General features: G+C 50.9%; 1 protein-coding gene across 10 annotated transcripts in view; it reads right to left on the bottom strand.

Annotated features, from left to right (window-relative positions):
- Positions 1-25,225, bottom strand: part of CCDC30 (coiled-coil domain containing 30) — a 140,407-nt gene that overhangs the window by 89,877 nt on the left and 25,305 nt on the right. For 6 of the 10 annotated variants that reach the window (XM_039508921.1, XM_039508924.1, XM_039508923.1 and 3 more), the window contains 3 exons: positions 14,080-14,288; positions 10,610-10,699; positions 2,176-2,329 (listed from right to left, as the gene is read on the bottom strand). In XM_039508921.1, the coding sequence (XP_039364855.1) occupies positions 2,176-2,329; positions 10,610-10,699; positions 14,080-14,288 (453 nt within the window). Of the gene's footprint in view, positions 1-2,175; positions 2,330-10,609; positions 10,700-11,998; positions 12,180-14,079; positions 14,289-25,225 lie in introns of those variants that run through there. The other 4 variants (XM_039508929.1, XM_039508922.1, XM_039508930.1 and 1 more) reach the window with 4 other exon arrangements.

Raw genomic sequence — 25,225 nt, 5'->3', positions numbered from 1 at the left:
ACAAATTCAAACTGGAAATAAGGTATACATTTTTAATGGTGAGAGTAAATTAACCCAGGGTCGTGGTGGATTCTCCATGACTGACTATTTTAAAATCAAGATGGGTGTAAAAGCTCTGCTCTAGGGGTTGTGTGGCAGGTCTCTGGCCAGACTAGATGATTGCAATGGTCCCTTCTGGCCTTGGAATCTCTGAGGTAAGAGGAAAAACCCAGCTCAGTGTTGGCCGACTGGGAGTAGATCTCTAGAGCCAGTCCTGTGAAGGAAGGCCTGCAAAGGGCCAGAGCTTAACCAGAGATTGCCTTGAAGCTGCCTGGAGGGAATAATAAACTGGGGCTAAAGCCCAACTAGAGACTTCTAAGTGTCAGAGACTCCTAGGGACAGGTTGGCCTGGTGCAGGACCTTTTTGATTCTTCTGTTCCTCAAATAATTTGTTCCCTTTGTTTTGGGACCTGCAGAGTCAGCCGGGGAAGAGAGTATGAGACAGACCTAGCTGCAGGCCACAGTAGAAAGCAAATAGCCTGAACAAACAGACCTTGTCTGTTCCATACAGGGTCCCTGGGCTGGAACTATAGTAGAGGGCGGGCCTGGGTTCCCCTACGGGCCCACCTAGGGCAGTGACATGAACCCCCCAGAGTCCAGGGCTGGCTGGCCCAAAAGCCTGAAGTTGGGCCAAACCTCAGCTGTGATGCTGCCAGACCACTGGTGTGTTGTACTCAGGTTTCCCTAGAAGGAAGAGGCAGGACTAAAAGTGACCTGGCCATTGGGCCAAGTCACAGGAAGAGGAAGACGACTGCAGAGCCAGTGGTTGGCAGGGGGAGCCAAAGGAGGAGGAGGAGGAGAGCACCTCGCCCAGGTATGAGGGAGCATGCCCATGGTGAGCAAACTCTTCCATACAAGGCTCCATGTAGAAATGGGTTATAAGAGGTGCGTAAACGATTAACAGATGTTTCAATAAAGAGACAATCAATTGTTACAACTGTTATCAATCCAATAGGTCAAGAGGTTGTTTATGGTTCATTATCATTTATAACAACTTCCAAGGATGTGCTTATAAGTTAAGGATCACCTGTAATGCATACTCCTCATGTCTGTGACATGTTTAGAACACCTATTAGCTGGTTAATTAACCCTCTGTTAACTATTTGTAAGTGGAATCTTTACATAAAGTGTGACTTTTTTCCTTCATAAAACAGATTTTCCAGATACATTTCTTGGGTTAGTTTTTGGGAGGAGGAGGTTCAAAATCCCATCCAGTTTGGACTGGGCAGCCACAGAAATTGTGGTGCTGCAGCTCTACTCCCCAGCATAAGCAGCCACATAATAAAGTGCTCAGCTTCTCGCCTACTAACCTACAGCAATAAATACTATTGCTACCAGGGCAGCCTGTGCAAGTAACAAATGCTTGCAACACTCACCTTTCCAACAGCTGTCCAAAGCCTCCCAACCCCCTCGTCCTAATAGGTGGGCTCTGTTGGCAGGGAGGTACTGGGGCCTGGCTGCAGAGACCATCAGTTTGACAGCAAGGTGTTTGTCAATATGGTGGGAAAGTGGGGAGGATGTGACAGCAGGGGGACAAAGTGCACACGAGGGGAAGCAGGCTTGTTGTACAGAGGATTTAGCATCTAGGAGCGAGGGTTTGAAATGCATCCTCTGAGGTGTGCATGGGGAGCTGCTCAGTGACGCACTCTTCAGATGGCACATGAGGACAGGAAATCTGTCCTCAATGGCATCTTAGAGACAGGGAGCAGGAGGCCGGTCTGCTTCTGGACTGAATGGGGTAGCTGTTCCTCTCGGCCCCATCTCTAGCTTCTTCTTCCTCCACACAAGCCAAGGAGAGGAAACCAGGACTATGCTGCCATAGTATCATGTCAAATCAGCCAATGTCTTGGTTTTCCCCATTCACACTTCATTGCCTATCAGCTACTGAATACAGTGAAAGACTTTATTCCGAATTCCAGCACATCAGGCTAATGTTTGACACAGACTAAATTTTCCATGCTAGGACAGAATGGGGCCAGGAGACTTTATATGACTCTTCTCAAAGTGACAGGCAAGGTTTACATAGAATAGGACCTGATTTTCAGAGGTGTTGAGTAAGCGATGGGAGTGATCAGCACCTCGGAAAACCAGGCCTAGTACACACTAATAATTGAGTCACATGCCGCTCAAATTTACCCAGTTTGCTTTGCTCCTTTTTCTGCATGTCCAGTTCATCTGTTAGCCTGCGGATCTCTTCGTGAGCCATCTGCAGCCTCCGTGCGGCCTCATCCAGGTCTTGCTCAACCCGCTTTCGTAACACTTTCTCTCTTTCCAGCTCTTCATTATGGGACTGAAACATAAGCAGTGCTCATGGGGCAAAGGAAACCAAATACCTTGTCTGCACTAATAAGCTGCAGTGTAGCAGCTTGCATTAGGGCAGGGGTGGGAAAACTTTTTGGCCTGAGGGCCACATCTGAGTATGGGAATTGTATGGCAGGCCATGAATGCTCACGAAATTAGGGGGTGGGGTGCAGGAGGGGGTGAGGGCTCTGGCTGGAGGTGCAGGCTCTGGGGTGGGGCCAGGAATGAGGGGTTTGGGGTGCACGAGAGGGCTACAGGCTTGAGCAGGGGGGTTTGAAGTATGGGAAGGGGCTCCGGGCTGAGGAAGGGGGTTGGGGTGTGAGAGGGAGTATGGGCTATGGACTGAGGGTGCGGGTTCCAGGGTGGGGCCAGAAATGAGGGGTTCAGGGTGCAGGAGGGGGCTCTGGGCTGGGGCAAGGTGGGGAGGTGGGGGGGCGAGGGCTCCGGCTGGGGGTGCGGGCTCTGGGGTGGGGCTGGGACTAAGGGGTTGGGGGTGCAAGACGGTGCTCTAGGCTGGGACTGAGGGGTTCGGAGGGCAGGAGGGGGATCAGGGCTGGGGCAGGGGGTTGGGGCATGGGAGGAGGTCAGGGTTGCAGCAGGCTCCAGGTGGCGCTCACCTCAAGCAGCTCCCGGAAGCAGTGGAATGTCCCCCTCCAGCTCCTACGCACGAAGGCATGGTGCCAGCCAGGTGGCTCTATGTGCTGCCCCATCTGCAGATGCTGCCCTTGCAGCTCCCATTAGCTGCGGTTCCCAGCAAATGGGAGCTGCAGAGCCGGTGCTTGGGGAGGGGATAGCATGTGGAGCCCTACATGTAGGAGCTGGAGGGAGGACTTGCTGCTGTTTCTGGGAGCCAGGTGGAGACACAGCATACATGGAGCAGGGCAAGCCCACAACCCTGATCCCCGGCAGGAGCTCGAGGGCCAGATTAAAAGGTCTGATGGGCCAAACGTTGCCCATGGCCCGTAGTTGGCCCACCCCTGCACTAGTGCATGGGAAGTGGGGACACACTAAATATGCAGGAAGCAGGTGTGTGGGAGCTGCTGCTGAGGCAGTATATGGAGTTGCTGGCAACCCCCAGTTACATAAGGATGCTGATATGTTATGTGTGTATGTCATGGCTGCGGGCTGGCAGCTGATTTTAGGCATCAGTGTTTTCCAGGTGAATCCCTGTGGGATAAAAAGAACAGAAACACTTTCTCCCTTGAGAAACACTGTTAGTCAAGTTGTATTTTCAGTCCTAGACTCATAAATTTTAAGTCTAGGAGGGACCATTAGATCTAGCATGGCTTCCAGCAGGGCATCCAGTTTTGATCTGAAGACTTCAAAAGATGGAGAATCCACCACTTCCCTTGGTAGTTTGTTCCAATGGTTAATCAATTTTGCATTCTCTTTAGTGTCTTTGGGTTGTTTGGGGTGGGAGAATGGGCAGAGCTGAGAGCAGCCAAGCCCTGAATGAGAGCTGCAAGGCTGTTTAATAAAAGACTTACTTTTTTTATGTTTACAGTGGAGGAAAGTGCTTTTTGCTGAAACTTTCCAAAACAATTCCCACTGGGGCACTTCCTTTTCCCATTTGCATTCCCTTTCACTTTCATTCTCTGTTTCTATCACCACATGATTTTCAACTTCCACATGTAATGTTTCCACTTCTTGGCCCTGGTCTACACTATGAGTTTAGATCGAATTTAGCAGCGTTAGATCGATTTAACCCTGCACCCGTCCACACGATGAAGCCATTTTTGTTGACTTCTTAAAATCGATTTCTATACTCCTCCCCGACGAGGAGATTAGTGCTGAAATCGACCCTGCTGGGTCGAATTTGAGGTAGTGTGGACGCAATTAACGGTATTGGCCTCCGGGAGCTATCCCAGAGTGCTCCATTGTGACCGCTCTGGACAGCACTCTCAATTCAGATGCATTGGCCAGGTAGACAGGAAAAACCCCATGAACTTTTAAATTTCATTTCCTGTTTGGCCAGTGTGGTGAGCTGATCAGCACAGGTGACCATGCAGAGCTCATCAGCAGAAGTGACCATGCAGTCCCAGAATCGCAAAACAGCTCCAGAATGGACCGAACGGGAGGTACTGGATCTGATCGCTGTATGGGGAGACAAATCCATGCTATCAGAACTCCATTCCAAAAGACAAAATGCCAAAATATTTGAAAAAATCTCCAAGGGCATGATGGACAGAGGCTCTAACAGGGACCCGCAGCACTGCCACGTGAATCTTAAGGAGCTGAGGCAAGCCTACCAAGGAACCAGAGAAGCAAACAGCCACTCTGGGTCAGAGCCCCAGACATGCTGCTTCTATGATGAGCTGCATGCCATTCTAGAGGGTGCCCCTACAACTACCCCACACCTGTGCATGGACTCTGTCAATGGATTCTCACGCAACAGGGATGTGGATTTTGGGGACGAAGAAGATGATGATAAGGAGCAGGCTGAAGATAGCGCACAGCAAGCAAGTGGAGAAACCGTTTTCCCCGACAACCAGGAACTGTTTTTCACCCTGGATCTAGTACCCTCCCAACTCACCCAAGGTGGGCTCCCGGACCTTGAAGGTGGAGAAGGGACCTCTGGTGAGTGTATCTTTGTAAATATAATACTTGGTTTAAAAGCAAGCGTGTTTAATGATTAATTTGCCCTGAAGGCTTGGGATGCATTTGCAGCCAGTACAGCTACTGGAAAAGTCTGTTAATGTGTATGGGGATGGAGCAGAAATCCTCCAGGGACATCTCAGTGAAGTACTCCCAGGGTCACCCAGTTGAAATAGGGGAATTTTATTAAGGAGACATTCAGAGGTGACCGTTCCTGCTGGGCTGTTTGCCTGTGTCTTAAAAGAAATCATCATCGCTGTTAGCCACGCGGTGGGGGGAGGGGTGAAGCGATCATCCCAGAGAATTGGGGGTGGGGGGGGGTTAGTTGGGTTTGTGCTGCACGTTAACCCGAAAACCGCAGCCTCTCCTTTTAAATGGCCAACCCAACGGGTTCTTGGTATGGGACATGAGGGCGCTGCTGTTTGAAACCATTCCCACATGTTATGAAGATTAAAGAAGCCAAAAGACTGTGGCTTACCATGTCTGCCTGCAAGCCAAATTCTGTTGCCCGCCGGCCCTGCATGTGTGATCTCTCACACCAAACCAGCAGGCCCTCAATATAAGAGGCAAAATGCGACCTTGTAAAGAAAGCACACGTGCTATGTAATGTTAACAGCTTGGTTCACCATGAAGGAGTCTACCCATTGTTTTCTAAAATCTGTCTCTTTAATACTACTCTTCCTTTTTTTCCTCCTGCAGCTGCAAATGTTTCAACGCTCCCCGTATCATCTCCATCCCAGAGGCTAGCAAAGATTAGAAGGCAAAAAAAAGGCACGGGCAATGAAATGTTCTCTGAGCTCATGCAGTCCTCCCGCACTGAAAGAGCCCAGCAGAATGCCTGGAGGCAGACACTGTCAGAGTGCAGGAAAGCACAAAATGAACGTGAGGACAGGTGGCAGGAGCAAGAGAGATGGCAGGATCAAGATGATTGGTGGCATCAGCGTGATGAGAGGAAACAGGAAGCAATGCTTAGGCTACTGGAAGATCGAACTGATATTCTCCAGCATATTGTTGAGGTGCAGGAAAGGCAGCAGGAGCACAGACCGCCGCTGCAGCCCCTGTGTAACCACCACCCTCCCCCACAAGTTCCATAGCCTCCTCACCCAGACACCCAAGAACGCGGTGGCAAGGCCTCCGGGCACCCAACCATTCCACCCCGGAGGACTGCCCAAGCAACAGAAGGCTGGCATTCAATAAGTTTTGAAGTGCAGTGTGGCCTTGTCCTTCCCTCCTCCCCTCCTCCACCACCCCACCCAGTGCTTCCCTCCTCCCTCACCCCTCCTGGGCTACCTTGGCAGTTATCCCCCCCAATTGTGTGACGAATTAATAAAGAATCCATTAATTTGAAACAACAATGACTTTATTGCCTCTGCAAGTGGAGATCAAAGGCAGGGAGGGCGGTTAGCTTACAGGGAAGTAGAGAGAACCAAGGGGCGGATTTTCATCAAGGAGAAAAAACCAGAACTGTCACACCATAGCCTGGCCAGTCATGAAACTGGTTTTCAAAGCTTCTCTGATGCGCAGTGCGCCCTGCCGTGCTCTTCTAACCGCCCTGGTGTCTGGCTGCGCGTAATCAGCAGCCAGGCGATTTGCCTCAACCTCCCACCCTCCCATAAACGTCTCCCCCTTACTCTCACAGATATTGTGGAGCACACAGCAAGCAGTAATAACGATGGGAATATTGGTTTCACCAAGGTCTAATCGAGTCAGTAAACTGCACCAGCGCGCTTTTAAACGTCCAAAGGCACATTCTACCACCATTCTGCACTTGCTCAGCCTATAATTGACACAGCTTCATGAGCCATGGCATCAAGGGGTAGGCTGGGTCCCCAAGGATAACTATAGGCATTTCAACATGCCCAACGGTTATTTTCTGGTCTGGAAAGTAAGTCCCTTGCTGCAGCCGTTCACACAGACCAGAGTTCCTAAAGATGCGCCATCCCACATTGATGTTGGTGCTCACCACAGTTAGGGAATCCCATTGCAGCAAAGCCATCCACTATGACCTGCACATTTCCCAGAGTCACTACCCTTGATAGCAGCAGCTCAGTGATCCAAATTGATTCCCGACTGACCGGTACCTGTCTGGTGTTGCAAGCTTCCAGAGGGCTATCGCCACTTGCTTCTGAATTGTGAGGGCTGCTCTCTGTCATAACCATACAGCTAAGGGTAGCCTAGAATTCCTCCTTACCTGTAAGGGGTTAAGAAGTTCAAATAACCTGGTTGGCACCTAACCAAAAGGACCAATGGGGAAATAAGATACTTTCATTTGGGGGTGGGGGGAAGGCTTTGTTTGTGTGTTGTCTGGGAAGGCAGAGAAGCATCAGGTTAGGAAAACCTCTCCTATAAACCATCCTGTACAAGTCTCTGATATTACAAAAAAGGGAGTAAAAGCCAGGCAAGGCGTGTTAGATTATCTTTTGGTTTTTTTGCTTGTGAATTTCTCTTTGCTGGAGGGAGGTTTATTCCTGTCTTTGTAACTTTGAAACTAAGCCTAGAGGAAGTTCTGGTGTGTTTTTTGAATCTTTTGTTACCCTGTAGAGTTGTTTTCCATCCTGATTTTACAGAAGTGATTGTTACCTTTTGTTTTTAAATCAAATCCTTCTTTTAAGAACCTGACTGATTTTTCCATTGTCTTAAGACCCAGGGGTTTGGGTCTGTAATCACTTTGTAACCAATTGGTTAGGATATATTTCTCAAGCCTCCCCAGGAAAGGAGGTGTAAGGGCTTGGGGGGATATTTTGGGGGAACAGGAACTCCAAGTGGTCCTTTCCCTGATTCTTTGTTAATCACTTGGTGGTGACAGCGTACCGTTCCAAGGACAAAAAGAATTGTGCCTTGGGGAAGTTTTTAACCTAAACTGGTAGAAATAAGCTTAGGGGACTTTCATGCAGGTCCCCACATCTGTACCCCAGAGTTCAGAGTGGGAAAGGAACCCTAACACTCTTATCTTGGTATTCTTGCGCTCCAGGGCGGGGGAAAGCAAGTCACAAAGTTCCATGAAAGTGCCCTGATCCCACCAGTCTGTGCTTGTTTACAGCATGAACCTGCCCCATTAGCACCATGATGTCCAAATTGCCAGGGCCCGTGCTTTGAGACAACTCTGTGTCCATGTCCTCATCACTCTCGTCACCATGCTGCCGTCGCCTCCTCCCCTGCGTTTGAAGTTTCTGGTGCTGCATATACTGCAGGATAATGCGCGTGGTGTTTACAATGCTCATAACTGCCGCGGTGATCTGAGCGGACTCCCTGCTTGTCGTGGTATGTCTTCTGCAGAAAAGAGGCGCAAAATGATTCTCTGCCGGGTTGGCTTACAGGGAATTAAAATCAACAAAGGGGGCGGGTTTGCATCAAGGAGAAACACACACAACTGTCACACTGAAGCCTGGACAGTCATGAAATTGGTTTTCAAAGCCTCTGTGATGCGCAGCGCGCCTTGCAGTGCTCTTCTAATCTAATCGCAAACAGCCTATATCAGCAAAAGCGCCAGCAAGATTTTAAACGTCCCAAGGCACATTCTACCACCATTCTGCACTTGTTCAGCCTACAGTTGAACTGCTCCTTACTACTGTCCAGGCTTCATGAGCCATGGGAGCAAGGGGTAGGCTGGGGTAGGTGGGGCCCGCTGGGAGAACAGCTTGAGACAGAAGCCTCCAGTTGGCATGATATTCCAGGCAGGACTGAATCTCCATTAGACAAAACTTAAAGAAGAGAATGACCAGGAGTCATTCCCATCTTCGTCTAGGCGCCACCGACCGACCTCACCAAGGTTGGCCAGGAGCACCCATGTCTGCCCAGGCGCCCCTGACCGACATCACCGAGGTCGGCCAGGAGCAACCAGGAGATGGCGGCAGACGGTGCAGTACCACTGCTAACAATCTTTACTAACTTGCAAAGACAAGAAGCTGCTGCTGCTGCTGCTGTGTAGCAATGCAGTACCGCGTCTGTCAGCAGCACTCAGGAGACGTACGGTGACGGTGAGATGAGCGGGCTCCATGCTTGATGTGGTATGTCGTCTGCCCGGGTAACCCAGGAAAAAAGGCAAGAAACCATTTTTTGCCATTGCTTTCATGGAGGGAGGGAGGCCTGACGACATGTACCCAGAACCACCTGCGACAATGTTTTTGCCCCATCAGGCATTGGGAGCTCAACCCAGAATTCCAATAGGTGTCGGAGACTGCAAGAACTGTTGGATAGCTACCCAACTCTATCCAAGTGCAACGCTCTGGAAGTCGACGCTAGCCTCGGTACTGTGGACACACACTGCTGACTTAATGTGCTTAGTGGGGACATACGTAATCGACTGCATAAAATCGATTTCTAAAAAAATCGACTTCTATAAAATCGACCTAATTTCGTAGTGTAGACATACCCTGAGTTTCCTTTCCCTTCCTGCTTTCTGCCCATCTCTCTTCCCCTGCCTTGTCTCATCTTTCTTCCCACTGCTCCTCCATGTCTTTTCCCTCTCTCCTCCCAGATCTCCCTTCCTACAACACGTTTCTTCACTTTTCCCTTGTCTTTTCCATGTGTCTTTAGCTGGAACCTGCCTCTTCCTTCTAAGGCAGTTGCCCAGCTAGGCTAGCTCCAGGAGCACTGAGTCTGCCAGCTAATACTGACCTTCTCCTGTTATAGTCTGCACCGGCTCCTGGACTGTGGATGTTTTTTATTCCTGTTTACCTTTTCCACTAGTCAGATTTCTGCAGAAAGTGATTTTAATTCATAACTAGGGCTCTACCAAATTCATGATCCATTTTGGTCAATTTCACAGTCACAGAATTTTAAAAATCATAAATTTAATGATTTCAGCTATTTAAATCTGAAATTTCACAGTGTTGTAACTGTAGAGGGTCCTGACCCAAAAAGGAGTTGGGGGTGGGTCACAAGGTAGGGTGGGTTGCGATACTGCTACCCTTACTTCTGCACTGCTGCTGGCAGAGCTGGGCCCTCAGTCAGCAGCCGCCACTCTCCAGCCACCCAGCTCTGAAGTCAGTGCAGAAGTAAGGGTGGCAATACCGCAACCCCCCTAAAATAACCTTGTGACTCCCCTGCAACTCCCTTTTGAGTCAGGACCCCCAATTTGAGAAACAAATGGTTTCCCCAGTGAAATCTGAGTAGTATAGGATAAAAGCACACAAAAGACCAGATTTCACAGTGGGAGACCAGATTTCACTGTCCGTGATGCATTTTTCATGGCTGTGAATTTGGTAGGTCCCTACTTATAACTGCTCTCAACCCAGTTGACCTGCATCTGCTTTACTTCCCAAAGTCACATCTCTGTGTGGAATCACAGTTACATACTGTATCAGGGCCGCCCAGAGGATTCAGGGGGCCCTGGGTCTTTGGCGGCGGGGTGGCCCCCAGCTTCGGCGGTAATTCGGCGGCGGGGGATCCTTCCGCTCCAGGACCCGCCGCCGAAGTGCCCCGAACACCCTGGGACGGGGTTATTTGGCGGTGGGGGGTCCTTCTGCCCCGGAATGGAAGAAGCTCCAGGGGCCCGGGCCCCACGAGAGTTTTCCGGGGCCCCCAGAGCGAGTGAAGGACCTCAGGGGCCCCAAAATCCTCTCATGGAGACCCCTGCGGGGCCCAGGGCCTGGGGCAAATTACCCCACTTGCCCCCCCCCCTCTGGGCAGCCCTGTACTGTATTAGAAGCAAAAGGTTGCATAAATGTTTTACCTTATTCATTGTCTCTTTAGTATGTTGCATGGATTCGCGTTGTTGCTGAAGTTCATCTTCTAACGTTTGGTGGATATTATCAAACTTATCCTTGCATGAAAAGACATATTAATAAGCCAACACCATAAAAAGGCTTGCTGCTAATCTTCACTGGATATTGATATGCCACCATTTAAATGTTAACGTATCTTAATTAACTATGGGTTGTAATCATGTCTTATATTTCAAAAGTGCCTTTAATCCAGATAGATCCCAAATTGCTTTGAAGAGCCCTCACTTGCCTGTTGCACTCTGCTGCTTATTGGGAACTCTGCAGGTTCTTTGCCTTTTTTAACCTTGTGATGTCATGGGCCTCTTCCTTTTACATCCTATGGGCTCAGCTCTGCACAAAGAAATATACTGATATTGAATATACTTGACTGACTCTACTTGAATAAAGCTGGATAACTTCCCATGTTCCAGCCAGTCTGCACCACTCAAAATCTTAATTACAACCTCATACTTCCTCCAGAAACACAAACCACGCAGCACACTCAACCTGTGCACATATATCAACACTGCAAAGGTTGTAATTAAGATTTTGCATTTTATTGTGAGGGAGGTGAATGTGCTTGTGTGTAGTGTGTTTCCTTATCACCTGGAGCCTGAAATGGATGTTCCTGGTGAGACTTCAGAGTCTGTCCATGGAAACATGCTGTGTGGTCAGGGTACCATTCAAAGGTGTCCCAGAACTTGACATTTCCTTGCTTTTAAAAGTTTGCATTGTGAGGGAGGATGTTTCACTTACCCAGCCTTAATCCCTTTTAAACACAAATCTTTCTGGGCTATATTTCTGTGATTTTATTATACTGATGATATATTTTTAACATGGAAATCAGATCTTGACAACTTTGAATATCCTGCAGCCGAAATGAACAGTCTTCATCCTACTGTCATAACCTTTGAAATGAATAGTTGTATTCATACTGTTAATTTTTTTGGCTGCATAAAATTTACAACAAAATTACCACCTCTCCCCATGGGAGAAGTATAGATTACAATATTTATATATTAATAGTTTTCAACCCAAAATAATAATCAGAAATTTGTCATACTCAGTTGTCCAGAGTTAAGAGATTCCTATCAGGCATCATATATAACTGTAATGGATAAGAAGTGTGAAAGTCTGTACTAGAGTTAGACAGGGAGAGTTCATTAATGTGTCAGACTAAACTCAAGTATGGTCCTTCACTAACCAGAGTCAGTGAGGACTGTATATATTGTATATCCTTGGTGGGAGTATTAGCCATTAGCTACTTCAGATCTTTTTCACAAGAGATTGTTTCATTTGGCCAAATAATTGATTAGTGACTATCTTCTGTGATCTAGGATCCCTTGTCCTTTGCTCACCTGGGGCACACCAACAATGCTGTTGCCTGAGTGATGCATGGGAAACTTTGCATAGATATGTGTAAAAAATCCTTTTCTAACATTCTTTTCTCTCCACTCTTCCTCCCATTGATTAACTCGCTTGTTCGGTGCTGACTCCTCAGTTAGTGCTGCCCCCTTTGCAGAAATTATCTGATTATACCTGGTAATTGACCAAGAACAAGTTGTAATTAAACTCAGTATTTTATTAGAAGGTTATTATAGCTCTGTTGGCTCTTTTTTAAATACCTTGAGGCTTCAAACTGAATTTTCAATTTGGAATAATTGATTTGTTTGTAGTGATTATTTGTATCAGATAAGTGACTAGCGTCAGCTGGCAGAGCCCTGACAGTGCAATGGTTCATGACCCAGAACTTTTGTATAAATGAAGCTTCCCCGCCAATGCTAATGGAAGAGGCTTATGTGTCTAAACATCAGTCATAATCTGGATGTGTTAAGTGTGAACTCAAGTTGGTATTTATCTGAAAATATGAATGACTATTTATTTATAATATATGGGAGGTGGGTGTTGGATGATTTTACTTGGGGTACCAGAGCCTTTTGTGACTTGAAGATTTAGGCTCTAACCATGAAAAGACTTAGGGATGGGGTTTTCTCAAGCCTAATGCTGAGTTCTTTTGAATATTCCACTCCATGCATGTCCGTAAGTCTTTTCAGGATTGAGGTCGTATTTACGAAATTGTTTAATGACTATTTTGGATTGCATATGCATTAGGTGTATTTTTGTCGCTTTTATGTTTTACTATTTATAGACTGAAAATATGACAGGATTATGGTAAAATTTAATAATAGCATAATTATTGAAAACACAGCCTGTGACAGAACACTCAGGACACAGAAGGGGGCTCTCATAGTTATGGTTATTTCATGTCACAAGTTCCCTAACAGCAGCAGGCAACATCTTCCTTGACAGTGGGAAGCTGGGACCAAGACAAGTTCCCTCCAGAGCTCAAAGGCAAAGGACAGGACTGGGGCACCCGGTTTCCAGAAGCACATATGAGGCCAGCCTTGTAAGGAGCTGCTCAGAAGGAACCTTTTGCAGCATACAATAAGAAGTTTTATTGGTCCTACAAAACCCAGGAACCATGCTACGTATTCTTGAGCACCATGTACCGGCATCTTTTCTGCTCACTAACTATTTACCTGTAGATAGAGACAGAGCACTCTTGTCGCAAGTCTCCTAGAAATGGCTATTATGGCTGAAATGGTACATCAAACTAACAATACTCTTTGGTTTGCTGGTTTTGTTATGAACCATGCTTTGGAATAAGCAGCCTAAAAATGAGGGCCTGTGGGGCTAAAATACATAGCCAGGCAACTTTTGCAGGAGAGAGTTTTTTCTTCTAGAGCATCTCCTGTTTCTTTGAAGGACTTTGGAAATGAGCTCTGTCACAGAGCCTTAGTCTTGCCATTCCAAGACCTTTATGGATCCAGTCCAGAAGTCCTTACTGTAGTCCTCATTTATGCACAGGTGTATCAGATCTCCTAGTTATATTAGAAGTCTCATGATACATAGTGTTTTACTTAAAGCCCCAGGTCCTACAGTCATGTGATTGGGAGACTCTTAGCTTTTGTGGTGGGTTTTTTTTAATTATGATTGTGAAGAATTCCTCAAAAGCTAGAAAGAACACACTATATTCTTTTTAAAGTCTCATGATTTTTAAATTAATCTCACAATTTTGAGGGAGGCATGACTAATGAAATCCTGCACATGGAGTCATCAGAAATACCAAGGTCAGTGGGAAGCCAATACTACATGAGTAAGACTTCCGAACTGGGCCTTATAGGTTTTCTTTTTCATAACAAAGCCTTCAGCATTCTCTCTTTTTATAGAAAAAATAATGCTGTTAATTAGTCAATTCCAGACCTCTAGAGCAAAGCAAGTGCAAACATGCATAGGTAAAAATTAGTATGGATACAGACTTCAGCTTTAAGAATCCAGAGGGTTCTTATAAATGATAAAAATGTTTTTAATTAAAAAAAAACCCCAACCCTGAGAATAGCCTTAATTGTCCCTTTGGAGGGGCTAATCAGATAATCACCATTGAGGAGTTTGATACCTGAAGTTGTGCTGCACACAGTCCGTCTATGTAGCTATGCGAATCCAGCCTTTGATCTGCAATCTCTAGTTTCTCCAGCAGCGTAGTTCTTTCTACCAGTAAATAAGCAATTTGTTCACTGGGACTGCTGTGAGCTATCTCAGACAAGCCTTCCTGTTCCAGCATTTCCTCCACCTCCTTCAGCTGGGCTTCTGAAAGTAACAGAGAGAGCAATGAGCAATCATTAGTGTATTGCTAGGGGTTGGATTTCCAAAACCGCCTGACACCCACTGCCTATGACTGCCAACGAGTGCCAGCGAGCGATTAACCTCCTTTAAAACCCCCACCCTGCTGACATGCGGAGTTGAGAATATTCAGCACCGACAAGTGTGGTTAGCTTTTCAAAAGTACTTTGCTGCCATTGTTTTCAAGTGCACTGAACGAAGCAGGGGTCCTATGGAAAAAATAGTGTGTGATCATGTAATCAATAAGAAAAATTAAGGTTGCAAGGAAAACTTTAATTCTGGTTTATCCTAACTCTTGAGAGCTTGATTTTGCAACCTTAATAGTGATCTTTGAATGTAGAGAGACAAGGTGGGTGAGGTGATAACTTTCATTGGACCAACTTCTGTTGGGAGCAAGACAAACTTAAAAAAACCCAAAACCCAAATCAAAATTCCATCATATGGAACCATATTGACCCCCATCTTGGGTCCTGATCAGGGTTCGGCAGCATGTTAGATCCACAGCATAGACCTTTTTCGCTCCAACTAATAAACAGTCGAAGAAGTCAGGCTATTGTCCTCTATGTGGACCAGTCACTAGAAAAGGATGAGTTACACTCAGTGGGTTTCACAGCTATTCGTTGACTGCAGAGGAATGTAGTGATGAGGATTCCTGGGCCCAATTCCAGGTTCTCTAATGGTTATGGACCCTTCTGGCCCTGGACTCCTAGCCCATCCCTGTCTTCCTTCTGTTTCCCTCCCGCTCTGCCCTATCCACCAGCTCCAAGCCCTGTCCCCTTCTCCCTCTGCTCTTATCCACCACCCCCACCACAGATGGGTAAGAGACGGTTACTCACCTGTAGTAACTGTTGTTCTTCGAGATGTGTTGCTCCTATCCATTCCAGTTAGGTGTGCGCGCCGCACGTGCACGGCTCTTCGGAACATTTTTACCCTAGCAACTCCGGCGGGCCGGCTGGGCGCCCCCTGGAGTGGCGCCACTATGGCGCCTGTTATATACCCCAGCCGGCCCGTCCGCTCCTCAGTTCCTTCTTGCCGGCTACTCCGACAGTGGGGAAGGAGGGCGGGTCTGGAATGGATAGAAGCAACACATCTCGAAGAACAACAGTTACTACGGTGAGTAACCGTCTCTTCTTCTTCGAGTGATTGCTCCTATGCATTCCAGTTAGGTGATTCCCAAGCCTTACCTAGGCGGTGGGGTCGGAGTGAGACGTGGCAGAGTGTAAGACTGCGAAGCCGAAGGCTGCATCGTCTCTTGATTGCTGCACCAACGCGTAGTGGGAGGTGAAGGTGTGGACAGAAGACCAGATAGCCGCTCTACAGATGTCCTGGATGGGGACATGGGCCAGGAAGGCGGCCGACGAGGCGTGCGCTCTCGTCGAGTGAGCAGTGAGGCGGCATGGTGGCACGCGAGCAAGCTCGTAGCACGTCCGAATACAAGCCGTAACCCATGAGGAAATTCGCTGCGAGGAGACCGGCTCGCCCTTCATGCGGTCGGCGACTGCGATAAACAGCTGGGTCGAACGTCGGAAGGGTTTCGTCCGCTCGATGTAAAAGGCAAGCGCCCTGCGGACGTCCAGGGTGTGCAGCTGTTGCTCACGAGGTGAGGCGTGCGGCTTCGGGAAGAAAACCGGTAGGAAGATCTCCTGGTTGAGGTGGAAGGCCGACACCACCTTAGGGAGGAAGGCCGGGTGTGGTCGAAGCTGCACCTTGTCTCCGTGGAAGACGGTGTATGGTGGACCAACCGTTAGAGCACGGAGCTCAGAGACTCGTCTCGCTGATGTAATTGTGACGAGGAAGGCTGTCTTCCAGGAGAGGTAGAGCAGAGAGCACGTGGCCAGAGGCTCGAAGGGCGGACCCATAAGCTTGGCCAGAACGAGGTTCAAATCCCAGGTCGGGGCAGGATGCCGCACCGGCGGGTACAAGCGGTCCAGGCCTTTAAGGAAGCGGGAAACCATCTGGTTGGAGAAGATGGACCGACCTTCCACAGATGGACGAAAGGCGGACACTGCTGCCAGGTGTACCCTCAAGGAGGAGACCGCAAGACCTTGCTCCTTAAGGTACCAGAGGTAGTCCAGGATGGTAGGGACAGGGACTACGAGGGGATTGAGGCCTCGTTGGTCACACCAGAGCGCGAATCGCTTCCATTTTGCAAGGTAGGTGGAGCGAGTGGAAGGCTTTCTGCTCTCTAGCAGGACTTGCTGTACCGCCGCCGAACAGTCCCTCTCTGTGTGGGTCAACCACGCAGGTACCAGGCTGTAAGATGGAGGGACTGCAGGTTCGGATGGTGGAGCCTGCCGAAGTCCTGTGTGATGAGGTCCGGCCATAACGGAAGGGGGATGGGATCCCGAACGGAGAGCTTGAGCAGCAGGGTGTACCAGTGCTGCCTCGGCCAGGCCGGAGCCACGAGTATGACGTGGGCTCTGTCCCTCCGAAGCTTCTGTAGCACTCGGTGCACGAGCGGGAACGGAGGGAAGGCGTAGAGGAGGTGATCCTTCCAGGAGTAAAGGAAGGCGTCCGACAGGGAGCCTGGTGAGTGATCCCGGAACGAGCAAAACTGGTGGCACTTCCTGTTCTCCTTGGAGGCAAATAGGTCTATTTGGGGAAACCCCCACCTCCGGAAGATTGTGTGGACGACATCTGGATGGAGGGACCACTCGTGGGAGAGGAACGACCTGCTGAGATGGTCGGCCAGCGTGTTCTGCACTCCCGGAAGAAAGGACGCTTCCAGGTGAATTGAGTGGGTCACGCAGAAGTCCCACAGGAGCAGTGCTTCCTTGCAGAGGAGAGAGGAGCGGGCCCCGCCCTGCTTGTTCACGTAGAACATCGCTGTCGTGTTGTCCGTGAACACTGTCACGCAGCGGCCTTGCAGTTGGGTGCGGAAGGTGTGACACGCCAAGCGGATCGCTCGCAGCTCGCGGATGTTGATGTGCAGAGCGAGCTCTTGGGGCGACCAAAGACCTTGGGTGTGAAGGTCGTCCAGGTGAGCCCCCCACCCGAGCGCTGAGGCATCCGTGGTTAGAGTGGCGGAGGAGGGTGAAACGGGACTCCCGCACACACGACGTCTGGGTCTAGCCACCAGCTGAGGGACTCGAGGGTTGGCTTGGTGACCGTGATCACCATGTCGATGGGGTCGCGATGTGGGCGGTACACCGACGCTAGCCAGGACTGGAACGGGCGAAGGTGGAGCCGCGCGTACGCGGTGACATACGTACAGGATGCCATGTGGCCCAGGAGGCGGAGGCAGGATCGCACTGTCGTGGTAGGAAAGGTGAGGAGGTCTCGGATGATGGAGACCATTGTCTGGTGCCGAGATCTCGGTAGGCAGGCCCTGGCGAACTTGGAGTCGAGGACCGCTCCAATGAACTCCAGCCACTGCGACGGAATTAAGGTGGACTTCTCGGCATTGATGAGAAGACCGAGCTGTTGAAATAGAGACAGGATTTCTGTCATCTGGTCCGTTACCAGCTGCCGGGACGTTCCGCGAATGAGCCAGTCATCGAGATACGGGTAGATGTGTATATGACGACGGCGGAGGGCTGCGGCAACTACTGCCATGCACTTGGTAAACACTCTTGGTGCGGTGGATAGGCCGAATGGTAACACTGCAAACTGGTAGTGTGCGTTGTTGACCACGAAACATAGGTAGCGTCGATGGGGAGGGTAGATCGCGACATGGAAGTACGCGTCCTTCATGTCGAGGGCGGCAAACCAGTCTCCCGGATCCAGAGAGGGAATGATGGTCCCCAGGGTGACCATGCGAAACTTGGGCTTGAGCAGGTACTTGTTCAGCTCGCGAAGGTCCAGTATAGGACATAGCCCTCCTTTTGCTTTGGGGATGAGAAAATATCGGGAATAGAATCCCCTGCCCCGCCTGTCTTGAGGCACTGCCTCTATGGCACCCACGCTCAACAGAGTCTGGACCTCTTGTAAGAGGAATTGCTCGTGAGAGGGGTCCCTGAAGAGGGACAGGGAGGGTGGGTGGGAAGGGGGGGGCGAAACAAATTGAAGGCGGTATCCTGACTGGATTGTTTGAAGCACCCAGTTGTCCATTGTTATTCGGGACCACGCCGAAAAGAAATGGGAAAGGCGGTTGAAAAACAAAAGGGTAGGATCCGGTAGTAAGAGTGATGGGCCGTCCTCGGGCGTCCCATCAAAAGGCCTGCTTGGACCCCTGAGGGGCCTTGGAGGGGGCCTGGGCCTGGTTGCGTCTGTTGCCGGATGGTCGATGGCGATTTAGACCAGGCCGCCTGCTGTTGTAGGGGCAGTACCGTGGCTGACTGAAAGGCCAGGAGGGTTGCTGCCTGAAGGACCTGCGCTGTGTTGCCGGTGTATGCATCCCAAGAGTGCGGATGGCTATGCGACCGTCCTTCAGGGTCTGGATCCGGGAATCAGTTTTTTCCGAGAACAGACCCTGAGTATCAAAAGGCAGGTCCTGCAACGTGTACTGCACCTCCGGTGGTAGGGTGGAGGACTGCAACCAGGAGATGTGCCTCATCGTCACTCCTGAGGCCAGGGTCCTTGCTCCCGAGTCCGCGGAGTCAAGAGCAGCCTGGATGGAGGACCTGGAAGATTTTTTCCCCTCGTCCAACAGCGCCGAGAACTCCTGGCGGGAGGCTGTTGGGAGCAGCTCTGTAAACTTCGCCAGGGACACCATGATGTCATAGGCATACCTGGCGAGGAGGGCCATCTGATTGGCGATCCGAAGTTGCAGACCGCCAGCCGAGTAGACCTTGCAGCCCAACAGATCCATCTGCCTGGCCTCCTTAGACTTCGGCGCTGGGGCAGGCTGACCATGCCTCTCCCTGTCGTTGACCGACTGTACGACCAACGAGTCAGAGGCCGGGTGAGTATACAAATACTCATATCCCGTGGGGGGGACGGAGTACTTGCGTTCAACCCCGCGGGCAGTAGGAGGGACAGACGCCGGTGACTGCCAGATTGTCGTGGCGTTTTTTTGGATGGTACGGATGAACGGTAATGCCACCCGTACTGGAGCCTCCGCTCCAATGACGTTTGTCACTGGGTCCTCGTCCTCCTGAACCTCCGCTACGGGGAGATCGATGGCCTTTGCCACGCGGCGAAGCAGGTCTTGGTGGGCCCTCAAGTCTATCGGTGGAGGATCTGTGGCAGATGCTCCGACCACCGCCTTGTCTGGTGACGACGACGAGGATAAGCCCTGGACTACAGCCTCCGTAGATGGATCTTCCAACGGTTGGTTGGCTGGCTCGGGCTGATGATGTCTCTGGGGGTCAGGCGGTACCGAAACCGAACCCGGTGGCGAAGGGGGCGGCCTGCTTACGGTGGCCTCCGGTACCCTGCGCTCGGAGGCAGGGGCTCTTGGAGGGAAAGGCACCCCCTGAGTCTCGTATTGGGCCCAGGAGACCCAGAAGCCCCACTGCTGTGCACCCTGAGGTTGACCTTGTGAAGGAGGCTGAAGATGCCCGTTGCTGCCCGTCCCGGAGGCGACCGACGCGGGGCGAGATGGCCATGGGGGTGCAGAGGCGCTGATTGACTGCGCCGTCGACAGTGGCAGTCTGTCCCCGGACGGTGCCGAGGATCGGTGCCGGTCATCACGGTGCCGGGATGGTGACCTAGACCAGCGTCCGCCGCGGTGCCGGGAGCTCGACCGGTGCCGGGAGCTCGACCGGGATCTGGACCCGCGGTGCCGGGAGCGGCTGCGAGAGTCACGGTGCCGGGAACGGTGTCGGGAAGCGGACCTCCGTCGGTGCCGACGCGAAGGCAATCGGGACCTGGAGCGACGCCGGGAGTGCGAGCGGTACCGTGAAGCTGAACAGTACCGGGACTGCGACCGGCGTCGAGACGGCGAGCGGTACCGCGATGGTGAGCAGTGCCGGGATCTTGAGCGGCGGGACGGTGACCTTAGTCGGGACCGGGAGCGAGACCGGGACCGGGAGCGCCGTCTGTGCCGTCCGTCCGGGGAAGGGGGCCGAATCATCATCGCCGGCTTTCCCGCCGATACAACAGCCCGCACCGGCGGTGCCGGGGGCCGGAGGCTCGGTGCCTCTGTGAGCTCTATGAGCTCCCGCGCCGTTGAGAAAGTCTCAGGCGTGGATGGCAGCTGCAGCTCAACCGCAGTCGGCACCGGGGAGCGTGGCGGTGCCGGACTCGACGGCCCTTGCGGCGCCGGAGTCAACGGCACGGTGCACGTCCTGTGCACGGCCACAGCCGGTACCGTAGGTGGTGGTATTGGCTGGGCTTCTTGACCCTGAACGTGGGTCTTTGCAGCTGTCTTCGTCGGCTTGCGCTTCCTGGATGGCGAGAGGGAGCGGTGCCGGGTCGCTGGTGCCGCCAGCTGAGGTCGAGGAGCCTCGATGCCGGAGCGGCTCGGGGCTGCCGGTGCGCTACGCGCCGATGAAGCCTTCGGCGCCGGCGCAGTCGGTGCCGGGGGCTGGAGCGATGCCTCCATCAGGAGCTGCTTCAGGCGAAAGTCCCACTCTTTATGCGTCCGGGGCTTAAATGCCAAACAGATAGGGCACTTATCTGTCCTGTGACTCTCCCCGAGGCAATGGAGGCAGGAGTCGTGCGGATCCCCGACTGGCATATGCCGCTGGCAAGATGCGCAGGGCTTAAAGCCCGGTGCCTTGGGCATGAGCCCGCACCGGTAGAGGAAAAGGAGGGGAAAACCCCCCCTTATCCTTATCCTAAAACTATCTAACTAACTTAACGAACTATCTACACTAAATACTAAACAACTATCTACAGAAAGAAGTAGCGAGAGCTAGGGTTGTGGAGGACAGAGAGCACTCCACAGTTCCAACTGGCCGTCACGGGCGGTAAGAAGGAACTGAAGAGCGGACGGGCCGGCTGGGGTATATAACAGGCGCCATAGCAGCGCCACTCCAGGGGGCGCCAGCCGGCCCGCCGGAGTTGCTAGGGTAGAAATGTTCCGAAGAGCCGTGCACACACGGCGCGCACACCTAACTGGAATGCATAGGAGCAATCACTCGAAGAAGCAGCACAGCCTAGCAGTTATCATGGGATAAGCCTGCACATCCCAACTCCCCCATTATGCCCTGGTAAAACCAGCTAAGTCAGGAGCTGTCTCCATCATAGAGCTAATGGGGGTGGGTGTCTGCTGCCTTCCTCTTGGCTCTCAAGTGCTGGGTTTGGAATATTTAATGGGATCACCATGGCGGAGCCCTGGCACAGCCACATGTAAGAAGACTGCACAAGGTGAATGGGGCTTCCATGTGAGCCTCTGCTCCCTTCTCCGCATCACTGCACAGCTCTGGCCCTGCATGCTCCACACTCCACAATGTCCCCTCTGTCCAGTGTAGAGCCTGGCAGCCACCCAAAGCGTGCGTGGGTGGGTGATCCTTCATCTCCCAAATCCCTCCCTTAAAATGCTCTCCAGTGGTTGCACCTGCTGCCCAGCCAGCCAATGGGAGAGCGGAGGTGTCCGAAATGCCAATAATGCACCTTCCTACAGGGGGTCCCTGCAGAGGCAAACAGCACAGTCACACTCATCCTTATGCTGTTCCTCCAGGGGCCAACCAATAGGATGGAAATCTCCCTACAGAGTTCCCTCTCGATGACCATCAAGAACTGTTCTCCAAGTACCCTCTGCCTACCCCAATCCCAGTCTGTGCCGAGTGCCGTTGGTGGTGGTGGCAGATGGTAAGCACCACAGACTTTTCTGTGGGAATACAGCCACAACAGCCACTGATCCGATCAGGGGACAGCATCCAAGTTTCATAGCTGCTGTGCAAGAAGCAAAAGGGAGATTCCCATGAGCAATTGAGAAAATTTTAAAAGCATATGGAGAATGTTTTCAAAGGTGACATATGCCTCTAAGGAAACCTGCGACTGGAAGCAGACACCACAGTGGAACCTGTGTGCATACCACAAAGGAAAATTCCAGGGGCACTACATTATCCAGTATGCAAGGAGCTCAAAAGTCTGCAGAGCAGGTTATCAATCGTAGCACCTGAACAAGCCAGTACAGCCTGGGTAAGCAGTATGGTAATGGTAAAGAAGGCAAATTGCGCATCTGCATAGACCCCAAACCAGGCTGTGACGGGGCGCACTTGCCCCGCACTGGGACTGCGATGGTTAACTCTACTCTCTTGGCTGAGGAGGCTACGCCCCCATGACCCTGCTGGACATGCGCCGGCTGGAGACTAGATATCAAAGGGTGAGCAGGTTGGTCCATTCAGGGTGGATGCAAGCTCCAGCCTGGGAACTGCGGAAGCCCCAGACGGCAGAAGCCAGGGACACTGAGACTCCCTTTGGAGGATGTCCAAGAAGTGTCAGAGCTGCTGGGAGCTGCACTGACCGAGCAGTCCAGAGACCCCGGGGATGCTGCACCAGGAACAGGGTAGGAAGTAGCTCAGGGGGTTGGTTATTGTGCCATGTGGGATCAGTGTGTTTCAGGCAGATTCCCCGCTGACCCAGTGGTGGGCATACTTGCCACTGACAGGGCCCTGAACTGGGACCTGGTGGAGCTGGGAGGGCCCGGGGCCTCCTACTCAGCTGCCACTGCTGCCCCCCCACCCCCAAGTGGCGGCCCACTCCCCCGACTGGCTGCCAGGCCACACAGCCCTGTTGAACAGGGCAGCCCTATTGGCTCTGACTTCTAGGCCAGGCTATCCCAAGACAAGGGATGGTTGTATAAACTCAGCCATGGGGCCATCATTACCTCCCCCCATCCCAAGAAGGCGCACTTGCCCTGCAACATGGGCTCTGAAAAGATGCCACTCTCCCCTGGCGACAATTGATGACAACCTGCCAGAACTTGCCAATGCCAGAACTGTTAGTCTGTGATGTGAGGAACGGGTTTTGGCATCCTGACAACCTCTGCAATGCCAACTGGTCACTCCAAGATGGCTGCACATGGATTAGAGGTGTTCCAGAGAAGAAAGTATGCAGATGACACAAAAATTGGGGGAGGGGTAAATAATAAAGAACAATCTGTGCTGCTTGGTAAACTGGATACAAGCAAATGATATGTGTTTTAATGTGGCTAAATGTAAACCTATAAATCTCTGAACAAAGAATGTAGGCCATACTTACACTATGGGGGACTCTATTCTGGAAGCAGTGACTAAAAAAGTTTTGGGAGTCATGGTGGACAATCTGAACATGAGTTCCCAATGTGACACTGTGACCAAAAGAGCTAATGCCCTCCTAGGATGCTGTGATGGGAGTTGTATCCCACACAGACCCTGAAGGGGTTAACGTGGGCCTGAGGGGCCAATTAGGGTACCTGGCTGCACCTGGAGGGAGAGTTGGGCATAACTGAACAAGAGCTTTGCTGGGCCAGAGTAGGCTGGATTAGTTTGCTGCAGAAGGAGGCTTCAGAGAAAGAGTGCATTGAGGAGAGGAGGAGAAATCCCAGGGTGGAGAATAAGCCCTGGGGTTCAACTCCACAGGAGTTCTGAGCAAAGGACACCTGAGTAGGTAGGAAGAAGTCCAGGGAAACAGCAACAAGTGGTAGGACTGTGCAGACCTTGGCTGCTTGTTCTAGGGTCCCTGGGATGGGAAACCAGTGTAGAGGGTGGGCCTGGGTTCCCCTACTAGCCACTGGGAAGTGGCACAGGAGCACTAGAGACGCCGGCCAGACAGCTGGTCCAGAGAGACTTTGTTACCCTGGAAGAGGATGACTACAGTGACCTGGCCAGAGTCATGACAAGCACCCCCAGCCCAGGAGAGAGAGGGGTCATAGAATATCAGGGTCGGAAGGGACCTGAGGAGGTCATCTAGTCCCACCCCCTGCTCAAAGCAGGACCAATCCCCAGAGAGATTTTTACCCCAGTTCCCTAAATGGCCCCCTCAAGTACTGAACTCACAACCCTGGGTTTAGCAGGGCAATGCTCAAACCACTGAGCTATCCCTCCCCCCATGGTGCAGGGAAGAGAGCATCAGACCTGAGCGGAGCTAATCCCCAGATGCGGCCACAAGGGGGCATCCCTAATGGTAAGTGAACCCTATCACAGATACTTAAACAGGGGTTCTCAAGTACAAGTAGAGAAGTTATTTTATCTCTGTACTAGGCACTGGTGCGACCACCGCTGCAATATTGTGTCCAGTTCTGGTGCCCATAATTCAACAAGGATTTTGATAAATTGGAGAGGGTGTAGAGAAGAGCCATGAGAATGACTGAAGGATTAGAAAATATGTCTTATAGTGATTGAGCTCTTTGGGTCTATCTATTTAGCTTAACAAAGAGAAGGTTACTAAAGTCTATAAAGTTTACTAAAGTCTATAAATATTTAATAATGGGCTCTTTGGTCTAGCAGGGAAAGGTATAACATAATCCAGTGGCTAGAAGTTGAAGGTACACAAATTCAGATGGGAAATAAGGTGTACATTTTTAATGGTGAGAAGTAATTAACCATTGGAACAATTTGCCAATGATTGTGGTGGATTCTCCATCACTGACAATTTTAAAATCAAGATTGCATGTTGTTCTAAAAGCTGCCCTAGGAATAATTTTGGAGAAGTTTTATGGCCTGTGTTGTACAGGAGGTCAGACTAGATTATCTCACTCAAGCGCTAGAAGGGCTGCTTGGGGTGAAAATAATTGCAGATGATATCCTCGCTCTAGGTAAAGCGAATAATGATAAAGAAGCTGAAAAAGGCCATGACAGAAAGCTACAAGCTTCTCTACAGCAATGCAGGGACAAGACCATAAAACTCAAACAGAATGTGGTGACATACATTGGACTTTGCTCACAGCAGAGGGACTGAATGCAGATCCCAACAAGATCAAGACAGTCAGAGACATGCCAGCTCCAGTGGATTAAAAGGGATACAGCTCTTCATAGGAATGATAAGTTTTCTGTCCACACCTGGCTGCAGTGGCAGAACCCATACATGGACTCACAAAGCAGGATGTTGAGTGGGACTGGGCAGGTTCCCAACAGGAAACATTTGACATACTG

The sequence above is a fragment of the Mauremys reevesii genome, linkage group 21, assembly GCF_016161935.1.
Source record: "Mauremys reevesii isolate NIE-2019 linkage group 21, ASM1616193v1, whole genome shotgun sequence".
In the NCBI taxonomy this organism is placed as follows: Eukaryota; Metazoa; Chordata; order Testudines; family Geoemydidae; genus Mauremys; species Mauremys reevesii.
The sequence above is the reverse complement of the archived record's forward strand: the minus strand, read 5'-3'. Positions and strand labels throughout refer to the sequence as shown.